The sequence below is a fragment of the Tinamus guttatus genome, unplaced genomic scaffold (genome assembly GCF_059628265.1).
Source record: "Tinamus guttatus ecotype Peru unplaced genomic scaffold, ASM5962826v1 Tinamus_guttatus_pri_ptg000052l, whole genome shotgun sequence".
In the NCBI taxonomy this organism is placed as follows: domain Eukaryota; kingdom Metazoa; phylum Chordata; class Aves; order Tinamiformes; family Tinamidae; genus Tinamus; species Tinamus guttatus.
Window position 1 is genome coordinate 3,565,704 of NW_028288586.1, and position 25,794 is coordinate 3,591,497.

At 37.6% G+C, this 25,794-nt stretch overlaps 2 protein-coding genes across 7 annotated transcripts in view; one reads left to right on the forward strand and one right to left on the reverse strand.

Annotated features, from left to right (window-relative positions):
* Window positions 1-8,098, forward strand: part of KCNIP4 (potassium voltage-gated channel interacting protein 4) — a 374,869-nt gene extending 366,771 nt beyond the window's left edge. For all 6 annotated transcript variants that reach the window (XM_088539953.1, XM_088539957.1, XM_088539954.1 and 3 more), the window contains 4 exons: window positions 1,299-1,406; window positions 1,922-2,026; window positions 2,351-2,413; window positions 7,432-8,098. In XM_088539953.1, the coding sequence (XP_088396079.1) occupies window positions 1,299-1,406; window positions 1,922-2,026; window positions 2,351-2,413; window positions 7,432-7,479 (324 nt within the window). In that variant the 3' untranslated portion in view covers window positions 7,480-8,098. The remainder of the gene's footprint in view (window positions 1-1,298; window positions 1,407-1,921; window positions 2,027-2,350; window positions 2,414-7,431) is intronic.
* A 2,127-nt stretch (window positions 8,099-10,225) lies between these two features.
* Window positions 10,226-19,579, reverse strand: PACRGL (parkin coregulated like). Its single transcript, XM_010216321.2, has 7 exons — window positions 19,412-19,579; window positions 17,838-17,905; window positions 17,391-17,481; window positions 13,055-13,189; window positions 12,101-12,208; window positions 11,017-11,097; window positions 10,226-10,294 (listed from the first exon to the last, which is right to left on the reverse strand). The coding sequence occupies exons 1-7, from the start codon at window positions 19,550-19,552 to the stop codon at window positions 10,238-10,240; spliced, it is 681 nt and encodes a 226-aa protein (XP_010214623.2). The 5' UTR covers window positions 19,553-19,579; the 3' UTR covers window positions 10,226-10,237.
* Between the last annotated feature and the right edge of the window lie 6,215 nt (window positions 19,580-25,794).

The window sequence follows — 25,794 nt, forward strand, 5'->3', positions numbered from 1 at the left end:
GCTGCATTGGGCGCCCACGGACTGTGGGACATTAAACCTTTGCCAGCGCCGATGGAAATTATTCAGCTTTTATAGTCTCTGCCTTAATGTAACTTTAAGACTTTCTGCCTTTCTTTGACAACATTGGAGAAATATATACTAAAATGTAAGCCTCGGTAGTATTCCTGTTGATCTATCGTGGGGATCATTTCACGGGTTTATGGATTTACAAGCTTATCAGCGAGAAGGTGGGGGAGGGGGATTAGAAAAAAATAAACTCTTTTAAAAATAAATATTTGATGGTTAGCAAATGTGTGGGTATGCAGAAAACAGATGACAACATATCCTAACTGATATTTTCTCCTATCTGGAAGATGCTTACTAAATGTAAAAGAGGTTTATGCTGTTAAATAGTATTAATTATGAAACAAAAATGTGTTTCTAGCACTGATGGATTGAGACTATGTTAACACTTATAATTCCTTGCTTGCTGGTCAAGAACATAGCCGGACAAATCCCATTAGTTATAGTTGACTATATGTATCTCTCTCTGTCTTTATATATATAGATACAGTCTATATATATATACAACCTATCTATGTATATATACATGACTATATAGTTTGTCAAGTTACCTATACCAAAACCTAAATTTAAATAATCATCTCATTTATTTGGCTTATTTCTATGGAATACAGAAATAGAGCACTGCACCATGGAAGTGGCCTGGAGATGCATAATAAATAGTAATATTATTATGTTACTATATTACTGTATTTTCAATAAAACATTTAATTTCTATAGAATAGGGCAGCACATGAGAAGTTTTGAAGGTTGCTGCAGCAGGCTGCTCTAAAAGGAACCACATATTCCATTTACAACAGGCTATAGATGTGTTGAGAAGTTAATGTTCCTTAGTGGATAGTTCTCCAAAAATCAGTCTCCTGTGTTTAGATTAATCAAAGCTCCACTTGAGCTTTGTTCTAGACCATTACACCATGGGGAAGTGCTTTTCCCTGGCATTAAGTTCAACAGGAACTACTAGTGTAAGGCGTTTCAGAAGACAAATGCAATAACAAAAGAAAGTTATCGTTTATTTTTTAGTGTATTAATCTATTAATTATAACTGACAGAGCCTAGACTCTTATGTTTATTAAAACATCAAGCAAAGCCTAGCATTTAGTGTCAACTGAAATAACAGAAGCAATATCAACTTTTCAACTTTCATGTGATTCTGAAGAAATTATTAGGCTGGATTTTTGAATATTGTGAAAAACTGTTCAAGTCCAAACTGACTGGGACCTCTTGTTTCTATTTAGGATTTCGTTAAGGGTCTCTCAATTCTACTCCGAGGGACAGTGCAGGAGAAACTGAACTGGGCTTTCAATTTGTATGATATAAATAAGGATGGATATATAACTAAAGAGGTAAAGTCTACTTTTACGCTAATAACTGTAATGACAAGAGGTTGTGTATATTAGTCCTGCCTTCAAAGAAAAAATGTTTTCAGAAGAGCTCATCAAAATTATGAAATTAGCAGTAGATGATAACATTATTTTCCTAACAGATAAACTTTTAAAAATTAACTGATTTTCTCATTTTAAAGGTATGTATGCAAATTGAACACAGGAGATTCTTTCCACAATCAATGTATTTGTACATTCTAGATCATTTAATATCAGAAACATCTTTTTAGATCATAAACATCTATGTATCTTTTTAATTCCATTTACACAAACTTTTAAAGTTGATTTAATGTGTTCAGAATTTCTAAGAAAACAGAATATATTTTGCTCTTGAAGCTGTCCAATCACAGAGGTACACAGGCACGTTCTCAAAATTTTGTTCTAAAAGGCAAATGCCCAAAATCATTTTTCTTCCCTAAGTCAAAGTACTATCTACAAAGCACTTTACATTAAACTGTTTTTTTTTTTCTCTCCAGGAAATGCTTGATATCATGAAAGCAATATATGATATGATGGGGAAATGCACTTATCCTGTTCTCAAGGAGGACGCACCTAGACAACATGTGGAAACATTTTTCCAGGTGGGTCAGACAAGGACATGATGGGAAAAAGTGTTCTGTTGGCAAGTATGGAAAGGTTTTCATGGTGATAACAGTTTGTGTATCATTCTTGATATCTTTTTCCTTCCATGTGCCTCCATCTCAAGTCATTTATTCCATTACCCGTTGCCACTCCTTTCACATAAGCAGCTTGCATCACTTACTGCTTCCTTACAGTATTTCAGCTCATTTGTTTCCTAGGCTGCCAAATAACTGAAAAGACAAAAAAAAAAACCCACCTTGTATTATGTAGGATTTCAGGAAGATAAACATATATGCTTTTTTTTTTTTTTTTTTCCTGAACAGAAAATGGACAAAAACAAAGATGGAGTAGTTACCATAGATGAATTCATTGAGAGCTGCCAAAAAGTAAGTACCTCATGATAAGTATTCAATCTGCAGTTACTCACATCTGTTAGCTAAACATATCATAGTGATACAGGGTCCATTTTTGGAGTGATACCGATGGTAATCTTAACACCAAGGATGATATTTTCCTAAGGTACAATGTGTGTGTACATCATTGCACAAAAACACTAGACCATGGAACAAATTGTTGACTTGCGTGTGTGGAACAGATGCTATACACAGCTGTTCATTGATTATAATTAGAATACTGTGTTTGCTTCCTCTGTATCTTCCAATAAAACTGCATTTTGTTTGCAGATAACAATAGTTTCTTTACATTCAGCTAAATATTTATTTCTATCTTCTGCTCTTGCTGAAGAACATATTCCTATTACAATTAGCAGATTCACACTAAAAAGAATATTATATGAAAAGTTATCTTCTATAGGGGTGTTTCTCAAGTTCTGAGTCACGGTCAAAGGCCATGTGGCCTTAAAAGGGGGAGATTGCAAGGAGCTTGCCAAGAGTTGGATAGCAGCAACAGCAGACAAGGCTTTTCATGGCTGTAATTATTAGTTGGAAGTGTTTACACTTGCACCACGTACCCAGGTGGCTGTTCATTTCCTTCAACTGCTGAAAGTTGTTTGATCCAGGAAGGAATAAATTACTACAGCTGAATTATGGCCAGTTTTCACTCTGACCTTCAGGAACTTGCTTGTGCTCAGACCAGGAGATCACATGAAGAAAGATAAGTTGAATTAAAAAAAAAAAAATTAAGGAACACTGGTCAATTTATCAGTTAGAAGAGATGCAAGAAAAAGGGACACAGTACAAAGTAGTGATAATGTCTTTGATATGATAAGAGGCTTTAACGTGCTGTAAAGTGTCACATCAGATCTAGTGATTAAAATGGGCTTGGAGTTGATTATTTTATGCAAATAAATACGACAGCATAAAACCAATTCTATTTGTTACAGTGAGGAAATATAATGAATCACAGTAGTTTGCAACTGATACGTTAGCCTTGTTAGGCTGACTCTGATTAATATGAAGCTAACCAAGATCAGCAACAGGTTCTGTATATTGTTATTACCTCCTACAAAAAAGGTAGACAAGAGGCAGGAAAGAACAAGACTAGCAAGATAAAATCAGTTATAGGCTTCCAACTATTTCAAATATGGAAAGCTGAGCAGGATGTTAAAAAGATTCTCTGGACCCAGCCTATTTTTGTACGCTTCTGTAGTTATTCAGTTAAAGTTATTATTGCCCCCAAAATTTAAAAGCAAGATACAGAGGCATCACAGTAACACAGTAAGCAATTCCTTGATCAGTTTTAATCCACTGACTTTGGGGTATAAAACAAAATGTCTGCTTTAACTAGCTGTGCCTGTTCTGCATATCCTTAGCAAAGGTTCTGCAGGGAGTGTCTTTTATGTTATTGGTGCTGTATTGCATGGCTTTAGTTTCCGATTTCTGTTCAATGTGAATGAAAGGCAACAGCTCTACTGAAGCAGATTGCTCACCAGAAACAGAGATGACATTCACTCCTCTTCCTTTCCCAGCTGAGCTCTGAGAATTAAGTGAAAAATTAATCTGGTTACAGTAGCAGTGATGGTGATGAGCTCAGCAATTAATTTTTAAGAAAAATAATATTTTCAGTAAGGAATTCTTTTTCCTGTGTGATTCACAGCTTCTGATCTGTTAGATTTCTCATTTGCCTCATCAAAGTATTCAGAAAATATGCGAGAGATGCTCCCTAAATCTCTACATGACAGAGATACTCTTCTGTCATCACCTTGCTGCTTATTTTACCTTCACTTGTTCTTATCTTCAAAGGTGGAATTATTTTTTAAAACCAAAAATATTTTGCTGCCTAAGTATTTTATCTTTCTACTGAGCTCTGATCTGATAGTAATAGTTTTGAGCAGTAAAGTACATAATTCATATCTGTATCTTGATTTGGTTTTATAAACCAAATTTGGCCTTAGGACCTGAGGCCCTTAAGAAATGTGAAGGTGTGCTCTGTTAATGCAGCTTCAGCCTTTCCAAGATCATGCTTCTCGCAAATGCAGGAACGTTTTTCTTTTAGACCACAACTGTAGGAAAAGCCTTTTCTAATATCCTAGTGGGAACAAGACTGATGTAGAAAGCTAGCATTCGGCTTCCAGTCTTTTCACAGCAGATGGGAGTTTGCACCCAAATATGTCATCTGCCATGAGTATTTAATAGTGGTGCGAGCCATGAAGTCCTACCCATTTCCTTGCTTGGCTGCTCTCACTGTCTCCTTTTGCTGCTTGGTGCTGATGGAAAACAACCCCGATCCTCTCACCTGCAACAGCACCATGAGAAACAGAGGCGAAGGGAGTAAAGTGTGTGTGAGACATAAGGGAACGTCAGGGGGCATGACTAAAAGGTACTCCTGAGAAAAAGGCTCCCGAAATTGGTGTTTTCCACGTGTTGGTGTTTTTCTAACCAAATCCAATGCTGATGGGTTCCAAGGCTAGTCAGAATACAGCAAAGAAGCCTTAAGTGCCCGTCTTTAGGAGTGGGGGGGAGAAACAAAAACAAAACAAAATAATCACTCAAAATTGGAGTTCACTTCAAAATTAGAAGTTAGGCCTGATCCGGCAAAGTCCATTCATTTGGGTCCTTTGCCTCATTGGAAAAATGCAAAGATCCCCAAACTTCTTGATTTAGGCACCATTAAACAATTATAAAAAATCATTCAGAAAAAATATCGAAAAGAAGATTAGACGCACATCTCTGATTTCGGTAAGTGTAAATTAAACTTTTGCCTTTAAAGATAAAGCAAGAGATGCTAAAAGATACTGTGTTTCAACTATTATGACAAGTCTATGTTTTCTTGAGAACACTCTTCTCACTTGACTAAGGGCCAGGCATTTTTAAGTCTTCTGGATGCAAGGAGCAAAACTTCACATAAATGAAGCTGATGTTAGAAAACTGGTAGTTTGGTTAGTGATGATACATATCCTGGAAAATGAGTAGGAGGTGTCAAAACACTGTTTCTAAATGCAGTGCATGTTGTTTACATTGCCAAGTTCAGCAAATATGCAATGTGTGGACAAAAAAAAAAAAATTTGTAAATAATGACACTGCAGTTGCCTTTACAGTCTGCTCAACTCATGAGTCGCAATCTGTCATCAACTGGAGGGAAAGTGCAACTTTACTTTCAATATTGCCAAATGTAATAGTTGGCTCAAAATTGTCACTATTTATGCCTTATGAAACAAGGAGTAATTAGAATTTGTGGGGGGTTGTAATTTAAAGAATAGTTCAGGAAAAGTTGTTCTTAAGAGGCTGAAATGCTTATATAGATCAGATGAAATCTCTGCAGCTCTTTCAGCAATAGAAACATTTACTTCCTAGAATAATACAAACTCTTCCTGCCTCTAAAATAAATAAAATCAGCTTGTAAAGCACCAAATAAGGTGCAAGCTTGGCAAAGCCTGAATGACATAAGTCTACGCTACTCCTAGCTACTTAAAAGCAAGAAGAAAGTCAATCTTTTCTTCAGGTCACGACTATTTTTTATTCTGGCTAAACCACACGTTTTAACCTTGCATCAATCAGTGATCTGCAATGATATATCAGTGTTTCAAAACAACGCATTGGAAAAAGTTATTTTAATTTCCAATAAGTTAGTAAATTTCACATGAATTGTTAAGTATTAATCTCTATAATTTTCTTCAAAATTAGATATTGCTTTGATAAGTTTATACACATAAAATAGCATGCAGATCACTTTCTTCTTAAAGCATCATTTGTGATGACAGATAGAATCAAAGTTATTTGAAATCAAGAAATTTACTCAGAGTTGTTATTTTCTGGAAAGCAAATCAGCATCTACACTGACCAGTGAATTATTTAATTGTAAGTTAATATTGATCATGTGTCAGGGAAACATTAGTGTACCAAAGAAAACACAGCTTCTTTTCAGTAGTGGAGCATACTATGTCCTTGAGTCTATGATAGCCCTTCTGCAAAGTTTGACTTTTTTCCACATCTCTTTCATGAAACATTAATATCCTATCCAAGTCAGCCTTACTTATTTCCTATAATTAAAGACAACTCAGTCCCTCATCCTGACTGCATACCTAAGTAAGTGGTGTGCAGTCAAATTAAAGAAGAGGACCATAGCATGGAAATCAGCAATTGCTAAATGAGCCTGCAGTCTGCTCCTGAATGCACCGGTGCTGTTGATCCTCAAGTGTCACTGTACATGGGCTACTACAAGTGAACATTGTCTTTGATACCCTGAGAGGTAGATATTACCTCTCAGATTTTTTTTTCCTGACTGCTGTGCTGAGTTACATTCTGTGAGGAACAATATGGAGTGATGCTTCAGTAAACATTATGCATATCTTTGAAGTAGCTAACTTCGTTATCTATCCAATGCAATCAGATAGCAGATGTAGCACTGGGAAGCAGTGAACACTGCTCAGAGTGAACACAAAGAAAATGGAAGCTGAGGAGCCAGAGTGCTGCAGTGGTAATTGGGGAATTAACCAATTCTTAGTGCATGCTACACATACCTGACTTTAAAATCACTCATTTCTCCTTACTTGATAAAATGTTCCCGAAATGCAGAAAGACTTACATATTATAAAATGACATATTATAAAATGCAATACAATTTCATACATTTCTGTAATGATTCCCAATTCACACTTCAGATAAAGCAACTATTCCTTGTGTATTTATTGTCTACATAGTATTTTATGTTATACTGGATACAAGTTTCAAATATCCAAAATATTACACTTGATTTTCTTAGAACTATAATACCTACTTGAAAGATTTGTTTTTGGTTTAAATAACACCTACAACTATCTCGATGGCCTTTTTCTTCTAACAGTTTCTCTAAACAAGCTGAGAAACAGATATTGTTATTAATTAAAATACAGTTAGTTCTACCCAATTTTACTACAGATATTTGCCAGTAACATTTCTGGCATTTGATCATCATCACGGCACTTGATTTTTGTTTTACCTTTCTTTTTTTTCTTTTTTCTTTTCAGGATGAGAACATAATGCGTTCCATGCAGCTCTTTGAAAATGTGATTTAATGAAGATGTTATTAGCTCAGCAACTAATGGACAAATAAGAGCTATTCTGCAACATTACCTGAAAGTTGGATTTCCCATATTTATCATAAATAAAACTACTCAGCTTTAACACTGAGATATGTATTATGCAAATAAGCATTTTTTATTACTAACCTCCCCCATTTTCCAATTGTTATATAATTTATCACTTCAACAGATCTTGAAGATGATTGTTAAAACAAAGTCAGCTTTCTACTCCAAAGCCAGACAAAAATAGGACCAGACATACACAGCTTTATTATTGTCTAACACCTAGATAAAATAGATACCATCACAAGGAGATTAAAAACTGCTAGTTTTGCTACTCATTTGTACTGGATTCAGCTCAAGCTGTTTGACTCTATTTCTTAACCATTAGTTTCTAATTTATAGAGGCATTACCATGTATTTTCTTTCTACATTTGTAGGGTGTAGTTCTCATTCTTTTTTTGAATAATACTTTGAGTTAAAGTGCTATAATCAATGTGCAATGCACATCTTCCTGCAATGGCCTTCCACCTTTGACTTGCTTCTCTCCTCTTGAAAAAAAGCAGAACAAATCATGAGAGGAAGAACCATTTTATAACAAAAAATAGAAAAAGAAACAGACAGAAGTAGATTTACTGCTAGTAAGCTTCTATCATTCATATAAGCTAATAAATCTGCATTTAATTTTTTATGACATTTACATCAGGAGTCTGATATACTGTATTTCTAATTCTTGTTGGATGTGTCAGTTCTCTGCTTAAAATTAAGCATCTTCTAAGTAAGTTGACCCTTCTGAAGAAAACTCAACCAGACCTTAGTATTGGTTTCATATGTATGTGTCTTGCTGCCTTTAATGAAGAAAAAGGCAGAAAGTTCTTTTGAAGCTTCCATTCAACTTCAGCAGTTAGGATCAGTATCAGTACATAGTAGTAGCACTAACACTGGATGCTAGACAGGCTAACATCTGTTTCATCTTAAATTATTAGAAAGGAATAGGAAGAAATTGAAACTTAAGCTATATAATCAATTACATCTACATTTTTTACAATAATCAAATTGTTATGATTAAAGTCACTTTCTGAACCTAGAAAGATTAAAAAGTGTATTTAAAACATAACACTGTTTCTGACTCCCTCCCATCCCCATTTATTTTTTTATGATTTACTGTCCAGCAATTTTATATGCCAATACTTTCAAGTATATGAAATGCTATCAGAGATAGGTCAATCTTCATTGTGACAGTGCTGCAGAAAATGAGAAGGGGGACTAAAATAGAAGAAAGAATGCTAAAAACATTCTTTTGCAAAATAAATCAGGTATCTATTCTGGTGTAGAGATGGGATGTTAAGAGGCATGTTGTAGGCTGCTCTGCTATCACCAGTGTAGAATAAGAGTAGTACAATCCATGTACACCTGAAATTTGCTGTAGCGTGTTTGTGTAAACTAAATGTGCACATTTTGTAAAAAAAATAAACACAAAGAAAAAGAGAATGATTGCTTTTTGTGTTGTTAAATAGCCACATTTCTTCAGATTTAACATTTTTATTAACAAAATTAATTTAGCTTTAAAAATTTAAATACATACATCTTAACTACTCTTAGTACAGTTCAATAACCACCCAGTGGTAATTTTCCAAACATTCTAAAAATATACTTTTACATGACCAAAGCATTTAATTTTCCTCAGGGAGCCGGGAGGAGATGGCACAGCAAGTTTTGTTACTTACTTTAGTGAGCTCTCCCTCCTGGGATAATCCAGGACAACGTGCCTATTGGGCAGCCTTTTGCAGTCAAGCCCCAGTATGATCACAGACAAATACTGCATCCTACTGGGCTTACCAACCAGGTAAGTCAGCTTCTGCAGTCTTTTTATTGTCTTTAGCACAAGCTTCTCCATGGCTTCCACATTGCAAAGGTTACTAGCTTTTCCAAGGCTGAATCCAGAAGCTAGTCCCAAGCATATCTGCAGCATTACAAAACTGTGTGCAGGGGAATATAGTGTAAAATCCCCAGTTCTCTCTGCTTATATTCAGCTCCCTGAAATTAGTCCAGAAAACCTAGGCTGCAGCTACATGGAGCAACCTGATGCATTTAATGCCTTTCTGCTGTGCTCTCCATAGTCTCCCTGGCTCTGGGAACAGTGTGCTGAGAACCCTGCTGCACTGAGTGGGCTCCATTCTGCAGTGTTTGCTACCTAGCTGCACCTTGAGCTTCACATCTGTAAAACCTGATGCTACAAAAGTCAGGGTGAATTCTCATAGATGTACATCTATGCTGATGAATCCAAACTGGGATCATCTATGTCTGTGGCACAAGCAACAGTTAGGTTTTTTCAAATATAAGTATGCACATTTGATTTAAGCTTGCTACTATTTAAGTAATTAGTCCAATTATGTTACATCACACAAACAGGAAACATTTTGAACACTGCAGAACTATTAAAGGGAATTTCATTTACAACAAAATACAAATCAATATTGACTATACTTTTGAAAAAATAGCCAACCAGTTAGTCTAATTACAAGCACAGAATTGCACAAACACACACCAGTCAGTGCAATGATATTTCTTTTAAATGGTCTTCCATCATTACATTTTCACACACAGGTATGACTTTTCCCACTCTCCCTCACGCTGCAGAAGAGCTAGGGTTAGTGTAACAGAATACGATACCCCAAGTCAGTCAGTGATGATCATAGGCAGTTTCTCTCCAAGCAACACCTTGCAGTGCAAATCACTGTGGAAGTCTTGTTCAAGAGTTGACTGAACAATAGGTTGGAATTTTTGATTTGATGATAGCAACAGTTGCCTGGTGATGAAAATACAACAAATTTAAAAGAAGGAACACTAGCATTACATAGCCTAGTCACACAGTGTCTAGATTTACATAATTCACAACTTTGTTATCTATCTTCCCTATTATCAAATGAAGCAGTAAAAACCAAAGAAGTTAATATTTACTGAGATTTTTTTTGCCAGAAGGAATGAAAACAATTGACTGAGAGATGAAGCATCATGATGAGGAAAGCTGACTAACAGAGCACAATAAACATCCAAGGGAGAAAGGCTATGTAAACTCACATTTAAAACTGGATATAAATACAGGCATGAGATAAGAAGGATTTTAAATACAGGAGTGGTACACTGGAGTTCCGGACAACCTGCTTAGGTGTCTACTGATGAGACACACAGGTTCAGAGGTGTTAGACCTACATTTTCATCCCTGCTCTTTAGAGATTCAAACAACAGGGAATACAAGTGAAGAAGATTAAAAAAAAAAAAAAAAATCTGTCATCATTCAATACCTCAAATGGATGAAAACTATTTCATTATGAAATGGAATATATCACCCCAAATGACAACAGTACAAAATCCTGTGTTTTATACGATATGAATAGTAGTCACATAGAAAAAATAGCATTTCATGGGAGTATTACTCTGTAAGATGGAGTTTTCTTGGTAAAGTTGTATTCAACTGTGTGCAGTCCATTCAGCTGTGTGGATTACACAATAATCATGTTGCCCACTCACCTGTCCACCACATTGCTCCAACTTTTGTAAAGCAGTAGTGATTTTTTCTTTAAATTTCTTGTCCATTAATCTCCTTGAAAGCTATTTGAAGAGTTAAAAAAAAACTTGAACAATGTAATACAGTAAATACAAAAAGTCCAATTTACTTCTGTTTTGTAATGTTACTTCATCTTATTTTAGGAAAATGAGAAAAAAAATATTACACTAACTGATGCCAGAGTACAGGAATTAAGTCATGATTAAAAAAAAAAAGTAAAAATGTTAATTGCTGAGAAACTTAAATCCAAAGAAAGCTCCTAACTCTTACAAAGAACAGTCATATAAACACTTATTCAAAGACTTCTTGTTTTAACCAAGTAAGTCTTAAATATGTATTAATCTTACAATGAAGTCACTCTTGGAATGCTGTCCATATTAAAAGTTAACACATTTTTCATGTGCATAAAAATTATTTTCTACAGTGGAAATACTCTAAAATGACTCTTGCAGATTCTCTTCTGCAACTGGTGTCTCAAACCATTTACTTTTGCAGTAAAACACACACAGGAAACTAAATCATGAAAAGCCAGTCTGACAGAGGAAGAACATCTACAGAAGGATTCAGTACAAAAATATTTTCAATAGCCCTACTCTATCTAATAATAACAATTAAAAAAAAATCCTCACACAGAACCTGAAAGCACTGAATATATTTGCTTATATAAATTTATTGCAACTTTCCTAAAGTTTTTAAAATATATACACATTAAAATGCAAATTTCCTTTTACAGTAAACATGAGCATTCCTTCCAACATAGGGTCTGTTTCAGCTCAGGCTCAAAGCAGGGTCTTCTTTAAATAGTAGCAATAGCACTTCCATTTTCTCCAATTTACCTTATAACTAACTATTAGAGCTTCTTGGAATTTTATCATCGTGATGATATTAAAGAATGATGGACTTTTACTTACACACAAGAATATATGAAGCAAAGTTTTTCATGGACCTGTTGAGCCTTCCACCATATCTGCAGATATTATAGTAAACATCTCAACAAAAGTACCTTAAAAATACAGATGATCTGCGATTACAGAATTAAAAACCTACATTTGTGAGTAGAAGCTTAAGGTGATCATTAAGAGAAGAGCCAACAACAGCACTCAGCTGAACTAAAGCATCCAATCCTCTTTCAAATACCTCATCATCTGAATGGGCCTTCAAAGGGGAGAGAAAAATAAAATCAATAAATTCCTATTCAAGAATAACCTTCAGATAAATGGACAATCTCTTTAAAACCGTGCTCTCTACATTATTCCTCATCTATTACATTTCAATCTATCTTTGTGATTTCAAGAAATTTTCAAGGTTTCTTCCATTTCTCCACAACAAAACTGAAGCACATCAAAATTAAAGAAAGTACCTAAACCAGAAAAAGGGCTCTGAAAAATAACATATGAAAAAGATTCAAGAATGAGTACCACCCAGGTCAATATTTTTCTCTCATTTTGTTTCAGAAGGAGTACAAAAGTTACAAACTTTTAAGAAATGTCATACAGCTGACCAATGAAACATTTCAGCTCTATTATTCCTTTTTCTCACTGGCATATTCTGTTTCACCTTTGCAGCATTTTTGAATCTTTGTATTTAACATGTAAGTATTTATCCTAGCATCTTCATTTTACTTTATATAATTCTTCTTTATGTCTTATTATATGAGTATGTATAAATATCAATGTTATTTATATACACTATACCTATAGATATCTATATAAAAAGCACCACGATACTTAACATTTATTTATGCCTGTATTTCACAGTCAGATTGGTAATATTTCTACAGAATTTGCTCCGACTTACTACCAAAGGTATTCAAGGAGTTTTTCACCTGAACTTACAGCTAAAGACATTTGTATAACAAAAAAAAAAGGATAACACGAGGAAAAAAAACACCCACCTCCCCTCATGGCACCCGACAGGTTTATCACGTGAATTTTTTCACTGTAGCCTTCAATGGCACAAGAATAAACATATGTATGAAACTCTTTCCATGAAAAGACATACCAATGCAGCCTTTAATACTGGAACCAGACGAGGCAACAAGGGAACTGCTTTTTCAGCAGCATCTTCAACCAAAAGCAATTCTTTAAAACCTTCCTTTGAAACAAATGTGTAGGGATGTCTTGTCTCTCTCAGGCCCTGTTATAAATGCAAAACATGTTAAATTTAGTTAAATTTATTTTTAAATGAAACACCATTAGAAATGCTCCCACTAGTAGCAAGATAACGTTTAGATTTTATTATATCAATTCAAAACATTAAATACACTTACTCCACCATGTGGATCCATTGAGAACAACCAGGCTCACTGATTATTCTTACTCATTTTTATTTTGAAACATTGAATATTAAACCTCACATTTTGAGTACTGCCAATTAAATCAATACTTGTACTTCATGATCCTTAACGCACCTACCCAAACTCATTTTTCAACAAGCCCAGGAACAAGAACAGGCCCTACTTGTAAGTGATTGCCTTACCTTTAGGTTGACAAAAAAAAAAGAAAAAAAGTGTTCTAAAGTCTTCTAGTGGGGCAGGGCAAGAACAGAAACCAGCAAAATCTTGTAAATAGTACAAATACACACTGCTAGACCCGAGTAGCAAAACTCAAGGATTCACAAGCTTTAGCTTTCTTTTTTTCTTAGTTAGAGCTCTCAATCACTTTAGGTATTAACAGTTCTTTTTAATTAAAAAAAAAAAAGCCTTCTACAGTATGCACTATATTCTACCTTCCATAGTAGATTCAACATTTAGACTCTTGAAGCATATTTGATAAATGTCATGGATGATGCCATGATTGATTCATGGCATGATTGATTCTATGATTATAGAACATTTGAGTTTGACATCCAAACCCTTTACAAACATCAGGAAATGTGAAGATAGAAAGTCTCCAGTATTTTTGCCTGAAAAACAAAGATTTTTACTTGCAAATTAGCGTTGTGTTTTCTTTTACTACATGTCTTTGGCAGCTACAGTCTAATAGTACTTATGCAAACGGTGGCTCTGGAAATTATGTACTGATGCTTTAAGTCTGTTGCTTTCCTGTATTTGAGATCTCAAGAACTTGACACTGGTAGAATCTCAGCCTTGTTTCTGGGGCCTTCTGGGTTTCTTCTGTGTTTCTCAGCCCTGCTGCCGAGTGTTTTTCACCATCTGTGCGTGGAGGGTGTGATGGGAACATTGCTGCTCTTTTATTCAGGTCACTGCAGCTTCCACCTTGCAGATTCCGATGCAGTCTGTGGTAGCGACAGTCTCTGTTCCTCCTGGTATTTTCCTGTATTTGTGGGAATCTTGTTAGATCTGCATTATAGGTTTCCTTGAGGTATAACATTTCCTTCCTTTGTGGTTTAATTTATCATCTGAAACAGGCTAAGACTGACAGGTCTACCTTAAATTGCTCACTCTAAATTTAGCAGCTAGAGACAGAGTGATCAGGAAGGGCTAAATTAATATTATGTCAAAAGAGCCTTGGGACAAGGAAAGGAAAAAAGCCAATTTGGAACAGAGGGTCCCCTTTAAAGTCTCTTGGTTCAAAACAGAATTTGGAGAAACTTTTTTTTTTTCCGAAGAAGTTTGAAATGAGCCTTTTAGGTAACTAGAGGGTAGTGTGTTTCATGATCATGTGTGATTTAACCAACTGTCACTTTGAATAACTGGCTGGGGGTTGAAGTGGTAATAAGATAAATACTATATAAGTGCTTTGCAGAACCTGTCTTCTTACTATGACTTTTTTTATGACTGTTTTGAAGTGTTCTGTATATGATCTGTTGTGTGCTTATTTTCGTGAAGTAAAAACTGCCTGGGAACTCTGCCCAAGCTTTTTCTACTTGCTTGTTACAATGAGGCCATCAATGGCAAAGAAAGCGATGCCAGATTAGTTATAATATTTCTGTGGGCTGATTTCTTGTGTTATATGCATCTAGAATAAAGGCACATAGATGTTAAATTCAGTTAGTTGTTTTTATGGTAACATTTTTGGAGCTCATGTTAAGGAAATACTCAAAAAATGTGAAATATATAAAATAAAAAGGAATGAATGTGCCTTCTTAGTTGGGCAGCTTTTACTCCTTGAAAATTTTACTAGTGGATGTCGTCTATCTCGACTTCACCAAGGCTTTTGACACCGTCCCTCACAACATCCTCCTGGGCAAGCTCCGGAAGTGTGGGATAGATGAGTGGACAGTGAGATGGATTAGGAACTGGCTGGATGGCAGGGCCCAGAGAGTGGTGATCAGCGGTGCAGAGTCTAGTTGGAGGCCTGTGGCTAGTGGGGTCCCCCAGGGGTCAGTCCTTGGTCCAGTCCTGTTCAATTTATTCATCAATGACCTGGATGAAGGCACAGAGTGCTCCCTCAGCAAGTTTGCTGATGATACCAAACTGGGAGGAGTAGCCGATACCCCAGAGGGCTGCACTGCCGTCCAGAGGGACCTGGACAGACTGGACAACTGGGCCGTGAAAAACCTCATGCAATTCAACAAGGCCAAGTGCAAGGTCCTGCACCTGGGGAGGAATAACCCCAGACACCAGTACAGGCTGGGAACCGACCTTCTGGAGAGCAGCTCTGCGGAGAAAGACCTGGGTGTCATGGTGGACGACAAGTTGACCATGAGGCAGCAGTGTGCCCTCGTGGCCAAGAAGGCCAATGGGATCCTGGGCTGCATTAAGAAGAGCGTCTCTAGCAGGTCGAGGGAGGTGATCCTGCCCCTCTACTCAGCCCTGGTGAGGCCGCATCTGGAGTACTGTGTCCAGTTCTGGGCTCCACAGTACAAGAGGGATGTGGAGCTGCTGGAGAGAGTCCAGCGCAGGGCTACAAGGATGATCAGGGGCCTGGAACATCTGCCCTATGAGGAGAGGCTGAGGGAGCTGGGCCTGTTCAGCCTGGAGAAGAGAAGGCTGAGAGGGGATCTAATCAGTGTATATAAATACCTCAAGGGAGGGAGTGCAGAGGACGGGGATGGTCTCTTTTCAGTGGTGGCCACTGATAGGACTAGAGGAAATGGCCGGAAACTGAAACATCAAAAATTCCATAGGAACTTAAGGAAAAATTTCTTAACAGTGAGGGTGACAGAGCACTGGAACAGGCTGCCCAGAGAGGTTGTGGAGTCTCCTTCTCTGGAGATCTTCAAAACCCGCTTGGATGCAGTCCTGTGCCACGTGCTCTAGGTGTCCCTGCGTATGCAGGGGGGTTGGACTAGATGATCTCTAGAGGTCCCTTCCAACCCTAAGCATTCTATGATTCTATGATTCTATGATTCTATGATTCTATGCTAAGAAAACAGAAGCCTGGACCTGGATAGTACTTACTTTCCTCCTTTTGTTTACAGTGTTCTGTTTCCACTGAATTAGTTTGAACTATGGGGCAGAGCTCTCTTACTTCAATAGGTGGTCTTTAGATCAAAAGAAAAAAGGCTGTCTATAAAAGGATCTTCAAATCCACAAATAGATCAAAGTAAAGTAGTAAAAGAAACAACTAAGAAACAACTACTTTTTGTTCCTTACAGTCTGTGTAGGAAGGAGAGTTTTATGCACTCTTTTGGATATAGGTCTGTATCTCTTTTGGATAATACTTTTTCCACCCTTTGCATATAACATCAGATAAGCAGTGAATTATTCATTAAAAAAAAAAAAAGGTGCCAGGTGCCATTGACAAGCCTGTTCCATGACCAGAAAATAGATTAAGTTAAAAATCTAACACTGTTACAAAGATTTTGAATTAGTCTGTACCATCCTGCAGTAGAGTTCTGTTGATGCTAGGTTGGTGATGGGCACTAAGTTTCACAGTGGGGATATCCCTGTGAAGAACTGGTGACTACACAATCAAGAGTCTTTCATCTGTAAAAGGCTATGCACAGGCACCAGAGGTGAGTTTTTTTAGAATCTACACTGATTCCAATAGAAATGGAAGAATAAGCAAATTATTTGAGGATGTTTAGAAAAGCAGATTTCCAACTTTATTAAACCACAAGGTTCCTACAGACCCAGTAGAAAGCCTTACTTTTATTTCCTTATATACAATTTAATTTAGATAACTTCAAAACCAGATCTCCAGAAAAAAAGTTACACATTTGTTGCCCCTACAACTATTTTAGTAGAATCCTGAAGAAGTAGTGACACTGCTTAGCTTTTGCAAACACACAGCTTAACAGCATTTTTCTCTCTAAAGGATTAAAAAAAAAAAAAAGAAAAAAGAAGACTAAACCACCAATCATAGCAGTGCAACAGTAGTATCAATTAAACAACACAGTAGTTGACATACAAAGATGTAGCTAATTGAATATGTAACATTTCAGCAATATATGGAAAAAAATGTATGTTTAAAAGAAAAAATGAGTTTACCTCTGCCAAAGTTATAAGAAGAGGATCAAAAGGCAGAGTTTCAGGAACACGTTCCCATTGTAGTCTGTGCTTTACTGCGCCATGCATTAACCTATTGTACAGAATTAAGTTTTAACAGATTAGAATATAATAGTATATAATTTATTGAAACACTATTCACACTGAAATATCCTCAACTGGTTTACAAGATTATGATAATGTTAGATACACAATTGAAAAAACACACTGCTCTCCTTACTGAAATGTTTAAAAGGGAGCTATTACAGTTCCAAACATGGGAACTGTACTTTATTTTGAGAAATTAATGAAATCAATGAGTTAGTCTTTAAAGATTAATCAGTTTTGAACAGGTTTATTTCAATTTACTTAATTCTACCCAATCATAATACACTAAATAAAAATAAATAAATAATAACAATAACAATAAATAGATGAACCATACATTACCTGCATGGAACGCCACCTTTAGCATAAATAGCAGCAAAGGCAGAAGGGGCTCTAGAATGATCACCAAACTGGAAGGACAAATGGAGAAGAAGGAGAGCTGTGTCATTGACAATGATAATATTTTATAGCTATTTTGAATATGTGAGTAAATTATAGTTTACCAAAAATATAACTTATCCAATGATTTTAAAAATAATCAAAAAAAAAAAAAAGAACTGTATGTGGAATGGGAAATAATACAATTTATCAGAGACCAATAAGTAAACTGCTTTCCAAACTGTCTGGTTTAGAAGGTTTAAAAATTAACAAATAATCAGTGCTCTCCTCATGGAAGATTCCTCTTATATTTGTAATTTTTTTCATGCAAATGTTATCACTGAAGTTTCATAAGTTCTCTCCTTAACAGATTAAGAATCTCTTCTCTTTTGATATTCTTGTCACTACTACATAAGCAATATGCAGAAGGCAGATCTACTCCATTTCAGCCTGATCTGAGTACAGATAAAAATATGAGGTGGCAAGATGTGGGAGAAACTGCAGATGTTGAGAAAATAGTAGAAGGGCACTGGAAATTAGTAGGAAAGCTGATACTGGGTAAGAATCTAGGGAGACCTTGCTGGAAAATGAGACGGGGAGCTACATCTACACAAAATTATTTTTATCTCATATATCCTTCTTATGCATATGAACTATGAGAGGCTTTATTAGCATGACCATTCAATACTATTTTCCAGACCATATATTTTATCACAAAGCATATATGCACAGGAATATCATGCCATCTGAACTCCTGTCTTTTGGGTGTCTGAACTTATATTAATATTCTGTTAAAATTCTTAATGCATGATTTGACTTTATCTTGGCTTGAGTCACTGTACCACTTACAAAAAGGCCTCATGAAAAAGATCCCCACATGTACATGAAACGTATTCAGCAGCTGCTGATAGCAAACTAAAAAGGTAACAGCAGAAGAGCCAAGGACTAACTGCACACGTGCCAGCCAAAATTCAGCTGACAAACAAAATGACTAAGTCAATCCTGTTACCCCATAAACATGGGGACAGTCCCAGGGCCCCTTGTGCCCTCTTTGCGAGGCAGTGGCTGCACACCAGGATCCGCCCTTGAACTGGGACACCCCTCAAGGTCAGTCCCCAAGGCTAAGAGTTTCCTTATCAGCAACACGAACACGGCATGCAAGAATTTTCTAAAACTTTGAAAGCTTTTCTAAATTGCACCCAGGATTTACTGTGCACATAATTCCTTAGAAATAAACTGCTGACCAAGTCACGGCCTAAGACTGGATCCAGCTGCACCCAAACTTCCCTGATGAGGAATCTGGAAAGCAAGGGGGGCCTATTGTGAATCCCATAACTCCACTGGAGGAACCTTGGAACTCTCCTTGAAACTTCTGTATAAACTTGTCTTCTATGCAGTAAGTAACAGCACATCTTGCCATTAAACCTTGTTAAAACCACTATCCATCTCAATAAAACATATTACTATTTCTTTCATAAGAGTGAAGTGTATTGTATTACTCCTCCTCACCCCAACCTTTCTGTGCCACCTATACATACCGGATCAATAGTTTTAGGATTCAGTTTGTCACTAGGTTTTGGCTGTGGTTTAGCTGCAGGTTCTGGAGAGCAAGGCAAAGGAGAAGATGTCTTGCTCTTCTGTATTGCAGTCTTCGGTTTTATTCGGACGCTTGATGACATTACTTTTCAGAACAGAAAAGATGAAAAAAAAAATCATTCCAGCATTATACTATGTTAAGGATTAGAATTCCCAAGTCGAAAGATTCACATGAAGAAAGGATGAAGAAAGTCTGAATAAACATACTATAAAAAAGTGCTTATCCCTCTATATCCTAAACAGAGCACTGCACAATTCTGAGAGAGGAGCCAGTCACTCCATCTTATGAATGCACATCGACACATCTTCTAGTCCAGGGCTGCTTTCCTTTATTCCTGTTGTGAGACATATGCAGCAGAAATGGAACTAGCATCAGTTTGCCTTAGGATGACCACAAGGATCACAGCAGCACCAGTGCTCAGCCCAGCAAAGCAGCGCATAATTGGGAGGGGGAGGACAGGACAAAAAGATCTCCTGGACTGTAGCTGGGAGTAGTTAAAGCACAGACACTCTGGTGAATGGCCAAGACAAAGGAACAAATACAGGAGTAAGCAGAGGGACTCTGGACACAAAAACCAAAGTGGAAACAGTAAGAGAACAGAAATGTAAAGAAACAAAGGAAGAATACAGAAAACAAATTTCTATTCCAGGAAGAAACTGAAGGTATTTCGTTAGTTTGCAAAAAATAACTTTCTGCATACATTTGATATAAATAACACTACTTTGACAATAACTGTGTTTTAAAAAAGGAAAAGGTGACAAAGAGCAGGAAAAAAAAGGCTTTTCATAAAGAGGTCTCAGTCTTCCGAACTCCATTAAAGCTCTAACGTAGTCAAGGGGTGACAGAACCGCACACATTTACAAAGATCAGACAGCAGGAGCCCAGCGATCAATCAAACCAGTGACATACACGGCTGGACACAGACATCCTACTATAAGACGACAAGCAGAGGTTAGAAACCTTTAGACAGTAACATACGAAGCACATTTAAAAGGTACCTTTCAAAGAAGAAAAAGCGAAGTCTGGAGCGTGATGGCTGGGAGTCGCTTGGGAAAGCGGCACGGAAGGAAGGAGGGTTCGGCCTCACCTCGGCTCAGTCACCCGGGAGAGGAGCAGCCCTCCCACAGTGCAGCCGGGAAAGGGGAAGGGAAGGGCTCACAGAACCGTTACCGCTGGGGCTGCGGGGCAGGGCTGGGGCCACAGCGACCCGTGCTCCGCTCCGCTCCGCTGCGGGGCCGGGGCCGGGGCCGGGGCCGGGGCCGGGGCCGGGGCCGGGGCCGAGGCCGGGGCCGAGGCCGGGGCCGAGGCCGGGGCCGCCCCTCACCTGGAGGCCGCAGCAACGCGCGGGAAGCGCCGCGCCCCGCCCCGCCGCGCTTCCGGCGGGTTGCCAGGGAAACTACGGGCCGCTGAGAAGCCCAACTCCAGCCAGCCCCCTCCCGCGCGCGCATGCGCGGTACGGGACGCGGTGGGGGGGAGGCAGGCAGGTGGCCGAGGGCTCTGTGCCGCGCAGGAGCGGGGCTCGTGTCCGTGTCCGCGTCCGCCTCTGCCTCCTCCTCAGCAGCAACTTCCGCCGGGTGGACGTGCAGGAGGCACGTGAGCTGCTTCTGACTGCCTTGGGTTTGTCCAGCGGCCCGTTGCTCCTGCATCTTGACCAAATCACGGCTTACAGAGAATCTTTGTGGTTGGAAAAGACCTTCATCTTTTTGGGCTTCAAATCATGAAGTCCGACTGTAAACGCATCACTTCCGTCCCTGCTAAACCATGTCCCGAAATGTCCTGTCTGCACGCGTCGCCGTGCTTGCCTTTGTGCTTACACCAAAACAGGAATAAGATTAAAAACCAGAGGTTAATTAAACAGGAATAAAGATTAAAGGTTAAAAGGCTGCTTTTCGACTTACCTTACATATTTGTGATTAAAAAGAGGATGCTAGTTTTTACTGTGAGATCTGCCATTCATTTTTATCTAGTGTCTTCATAAGAAAAGATTTCAAAAATTTTCCATTTTGGATTTATTTTTGTAAGAAAGAACCTTGGCTTACAGTCGTGGATCAACATTCCATTTACAACTATTTATTCACATTTCAGATGTTTCAATAAGGATAGAACTTTTTGATGTTTTCAGGGAAAACTATAATGTTTGAATATAGTCAGTAATTTTTTTGCTTAAATATTATTCTTCTGTGTACCCCATTAATCATCACATGTTTTTTCTTTCATTAGGAAATGTTTGTTCTTTCAAACACTCAACAATAAATCCATAAGTAAAATTTCCTTTGTTATTGCTTAAATTCATGATATACAATCTTTCTATCATCACACATTCTTTTTTTGCATCTGTGATTAATAAGGGGAACTGCCTGTGACCTTCAAATGGATTAGATAGGCTATTCCGTTGATTTTTCACACCAACGGAAAATGCACTGGCTATTAAAAAGTAGCTGTGGACTATTTGAAAATGCCAATGGTCTTGGATTTTGGCCAATGCTGGGATTTATTAATTAGTTTTGTCCAACACAAATAACTCATACCTGACAATAATTGGAAGTTTTAAGTGATGACATTTGCAGAGAAAAAAAATAGGCTTGCTTTCAATCTTAATTTCCCGTCAGTTTCTGAATGCTCTAACTAAACCCACCAGAAATTACAGTACAGAAAACCTCCCCTCCATTAAAAGAGTGTTGAACTGTGCAACCCCATAGATGAGATTGGCTGTTTAGTACCTCGAAAAAAATACAATATTTTTAAAGTATACTTTGTTTTAAGACAACAAAAAAATGTGACTGGACATTGTTCTTTACATGAAAGACATACATAGATTTTACCTGTGCCTATCAAATGATTTTTCTATGATTATCTGAAAATCACAACTAACTACTATATTTCTGAGGCAGAATAAATATGATTGGTGAAGAGATGTTTTCCCTAAGAGAACTGCAGAGGTAAAGTAGTGCAACGAGGCACGTCATGCAGTCTTGTGTTTTCCCACTTGGTGGCAATCGTTCACCGTCTGTCACTTCTGCACTCTCTTCAAGGAAGTCATATCTTCATCGCTTTCCAGCCTCTGTCATTTGGGGAAAAAAGGAAAAATCAAAAGTTTTCTATTAATATCACAGGCAGCAAAATAGAGGAATTGTTTAAATGGTAATGGAAGTACTGCATAGATCAATTGTCAGAGAAACTGCATTCTTCATTAGGAAATCTCTTCCAATATTATCCCACTCTAGGATGCAGATCAGTGCATATAAAGCACTGATTAAAAGCAAGCTTACCGAACTCTATAGCCTGCAAAGAATGAGACAAATAACACTAAGTAGGAAGTAAATCCCCCAAGAAGTCACAGAGCGCCATGAGAATACCCCTCGTGCATTTTTTTTAAACTACCAATGGGAATGCTTGTGGTTAAAGACTTCTTGGTCTGAAGGGAAAGTATTGATGCCAAGTTGTTGCTGGTGAAGGAAAAGGAAATTGAAAAGCTGGAGAGGGTAAGGATGGGGAAAGGATACCTCATTGAGCCGCACAGCTGCATTGCAGTACTCTAACTGGATGCCAAGAGATAGTCCTGCAGTGACTGCAAGTCTCATGTCTATGAACTCGACGTCTCTCTAAAAGTCATTTTAATAATATTTCAAGTTCTGGCTAACAGAAAGAATGTTGAATTCTTGTGCTGAAGAAGTGTTGAATTGCACTTAACAGCAGATTCTCAGAAGAATATAAGAATAATTAACTACACTGGATCAAATCAAAGATTGGCATATCCCAATGTCATTGTATCCCATCACAGACATCCAGAGGGGTGTCAAGGGGAAATGAAGTGGACCAGGGCAAGCCAAAATAATATTTCCCCTGAGTGTTACCACAAACTTCAATCATTTGCCATTCAGGAACATACTAAGCCAGGGATGCTTGCTGTGAATTTATCTTCTGTAACTTCTAGTCTCCTCTTGAACTCAGGAGGACTTTTTGCATCCACAGTAGCTTGTGACAAGAGGCCCCAGGGCTCACTCTCACTGCTTCTACATTGAAGAAGTATCACAAGTTTATATCATCTTACAATTTTTTTTTTTTTTAGATTGGATAATGAAAAATATGCTGTCACCTCTCGGCATTCCAGTGCCAACTCCATGTTTGTAAAATCCCGAGCCCATTGCATTTTAATGTGTCCAAACTTTCTGTAAAATTACAACAACTTGTTCAAATTATGACACTTTTCTTAATGACTAATGCAAAGCAGTTCAGTCTGTGTGCTGTGAGTTGCAGAATTCTTTGGAAGTCAGATCGATTCACACTGAGACAGACAGATTCACACTATAGAATGAATTATTACACACAAGAGACTTAAACATCTTATTTTCTCCTGTTATCCTTCACCCCCTTGCTATGCTATTGCTTATTTGTTTTTTGGTTGTTTGTTTTCAATTCTGGAAATAGATAAAATACTGCTGGACGCTCCATGCTTTTTCTTCCTAAAGCCCTAAAGCTTCACAAAATAAGATCACTCACTTCTTTTGTACAAATTTCACTCCACAAAATTAAAAAAGGCATAACAGGAAGCATGGTGTCCCACCAAAAAAAAAGGCTATTCCCAAGAGCAAGAAGAAATCACGCTTGTGGATTTTTCCATTCTCTATGTCTGCCCATTTTAGTTATCATTTGCACTATGAAAGTAGTTGTGAAGAGCTAACACAGAGAGATTTTGTTTTGTTGGTATTCTGAGATAAACTCAAAATAATTATAAAATAATCATGGTAAGTTATTTGATAGAAATCAGCCTTACAAACTGATACAACGTTCTTAAACAAATAATAATGTTACTAGTAATATGGAAAGTGAAACATTATATGGGGATTGAACAGTGGTAAATACAGTGATGTCTTTGCAGACAGTAAAAAACGCATGTATCTGGTAGGAAGGTAATGTGTATTCCCTGAGTGGGGAAGAAAACCAATGATTTTGGAAAGTCTCGTTTGTAGGTCGTTCATTTGTTTATTTTTGTTTATTATGACAGGCCACGTTCTGTTCGATTTATTATTTTAATGCTCCATGATTTTTTGCTGAGTACTAATTATCTAGAAAGGGCAAGGAGTGCTGCATGAGTAGTTTTTCATAATTTACATTACTTCTCAAATCTAAATAAATAATAATAATACTTACACCATCCCTCTCTTCCAAAGTGCAAATTTTCACTCAATTGATTTTATGATATAGTTAGAATTAGTAGCAGTAATATCACAGTAGCTGTTCAGAATGTATTTAATAGTTATTTTTCCTTAAATTGAAGAGTCAATGACCATTTAATCCTACTGTGTTTTGCCTATTGTTTACCATCCTTTTTCTTGCAACATTTAGCCTCTCAGCCATGAGCGTTCTGTTTTTTTAGCAGTCTCAAATGCAGGATCTTGGCAGAGGAAAAACAAAATTTGTTCACTATTTTGACCACATTTTTTCTGGTGAGACAGATCCCTTTTGATGAATATACCAGTTGTACCCAAACATACCTAGGTGTTCTGGTTATGTTTTTGGTTGTCCTTATTTATTTATTTATTTATTTAAACTCTGCTTTGGTGTTATTTCCTTCAGTTTTACAAGGTGCATGTTAATTTTCTGAGGTGTTGCTCCCTGAACCACCCCTAGACCACTAGATAAAAAGACCAAATCCTGTAGCCCAACACTGAGGATCATCTGTAGCCATGGATGCTGACATGGAGCCTGCAAGGTTCTTGCAGAGGGTGCATAGGAGAGCATAAATGGCTGAGCAGGGTCTGTGGTATTAATAAGGCCTATGGACCCAAACCAGCCTCCTGTGCGCTACTGCACCCCTGGAGGATGCTGAGGAGGAGGATGGAGAGAAAACCGCATGGCTTCACACAGTCAGTAAGAAGCCCTTGGCGTTCCTTAGCTCTCATCAAAGTCTAACCAGGTTTATTAAACCCACCTCAGCAGCACATTTCTTCATTTCATGGTACAAGAAATTCTTGCACAATCTCAAAATACAGCAGCTGTTTCAGTAAGAGAGAATTCGTATTTTTGCAAGACCCTGAGATATTTCAGACTAGAAAAATCACACTGTGTAGTGATGATAGGTTCCCAGATTAGTTCCAGCTGAGCTGCCATGCCTACACACACAGAGCAGCAAAGCTGCTTTCAGACAGCCTGGCTTGTATCCGAAGCCGTGTATGCACAGTCGTGTACACCTGGCCCGGCCTACAGCCTACCCCATCTCTCAGTTGTCCTGAGTTTGTGAAGTCTGCACATCTCTACAATGTGCCCTGCTTGGTGCTTGGTTGTTACATAAACAAGTGTAGTATATGAAGATATCATAATCCC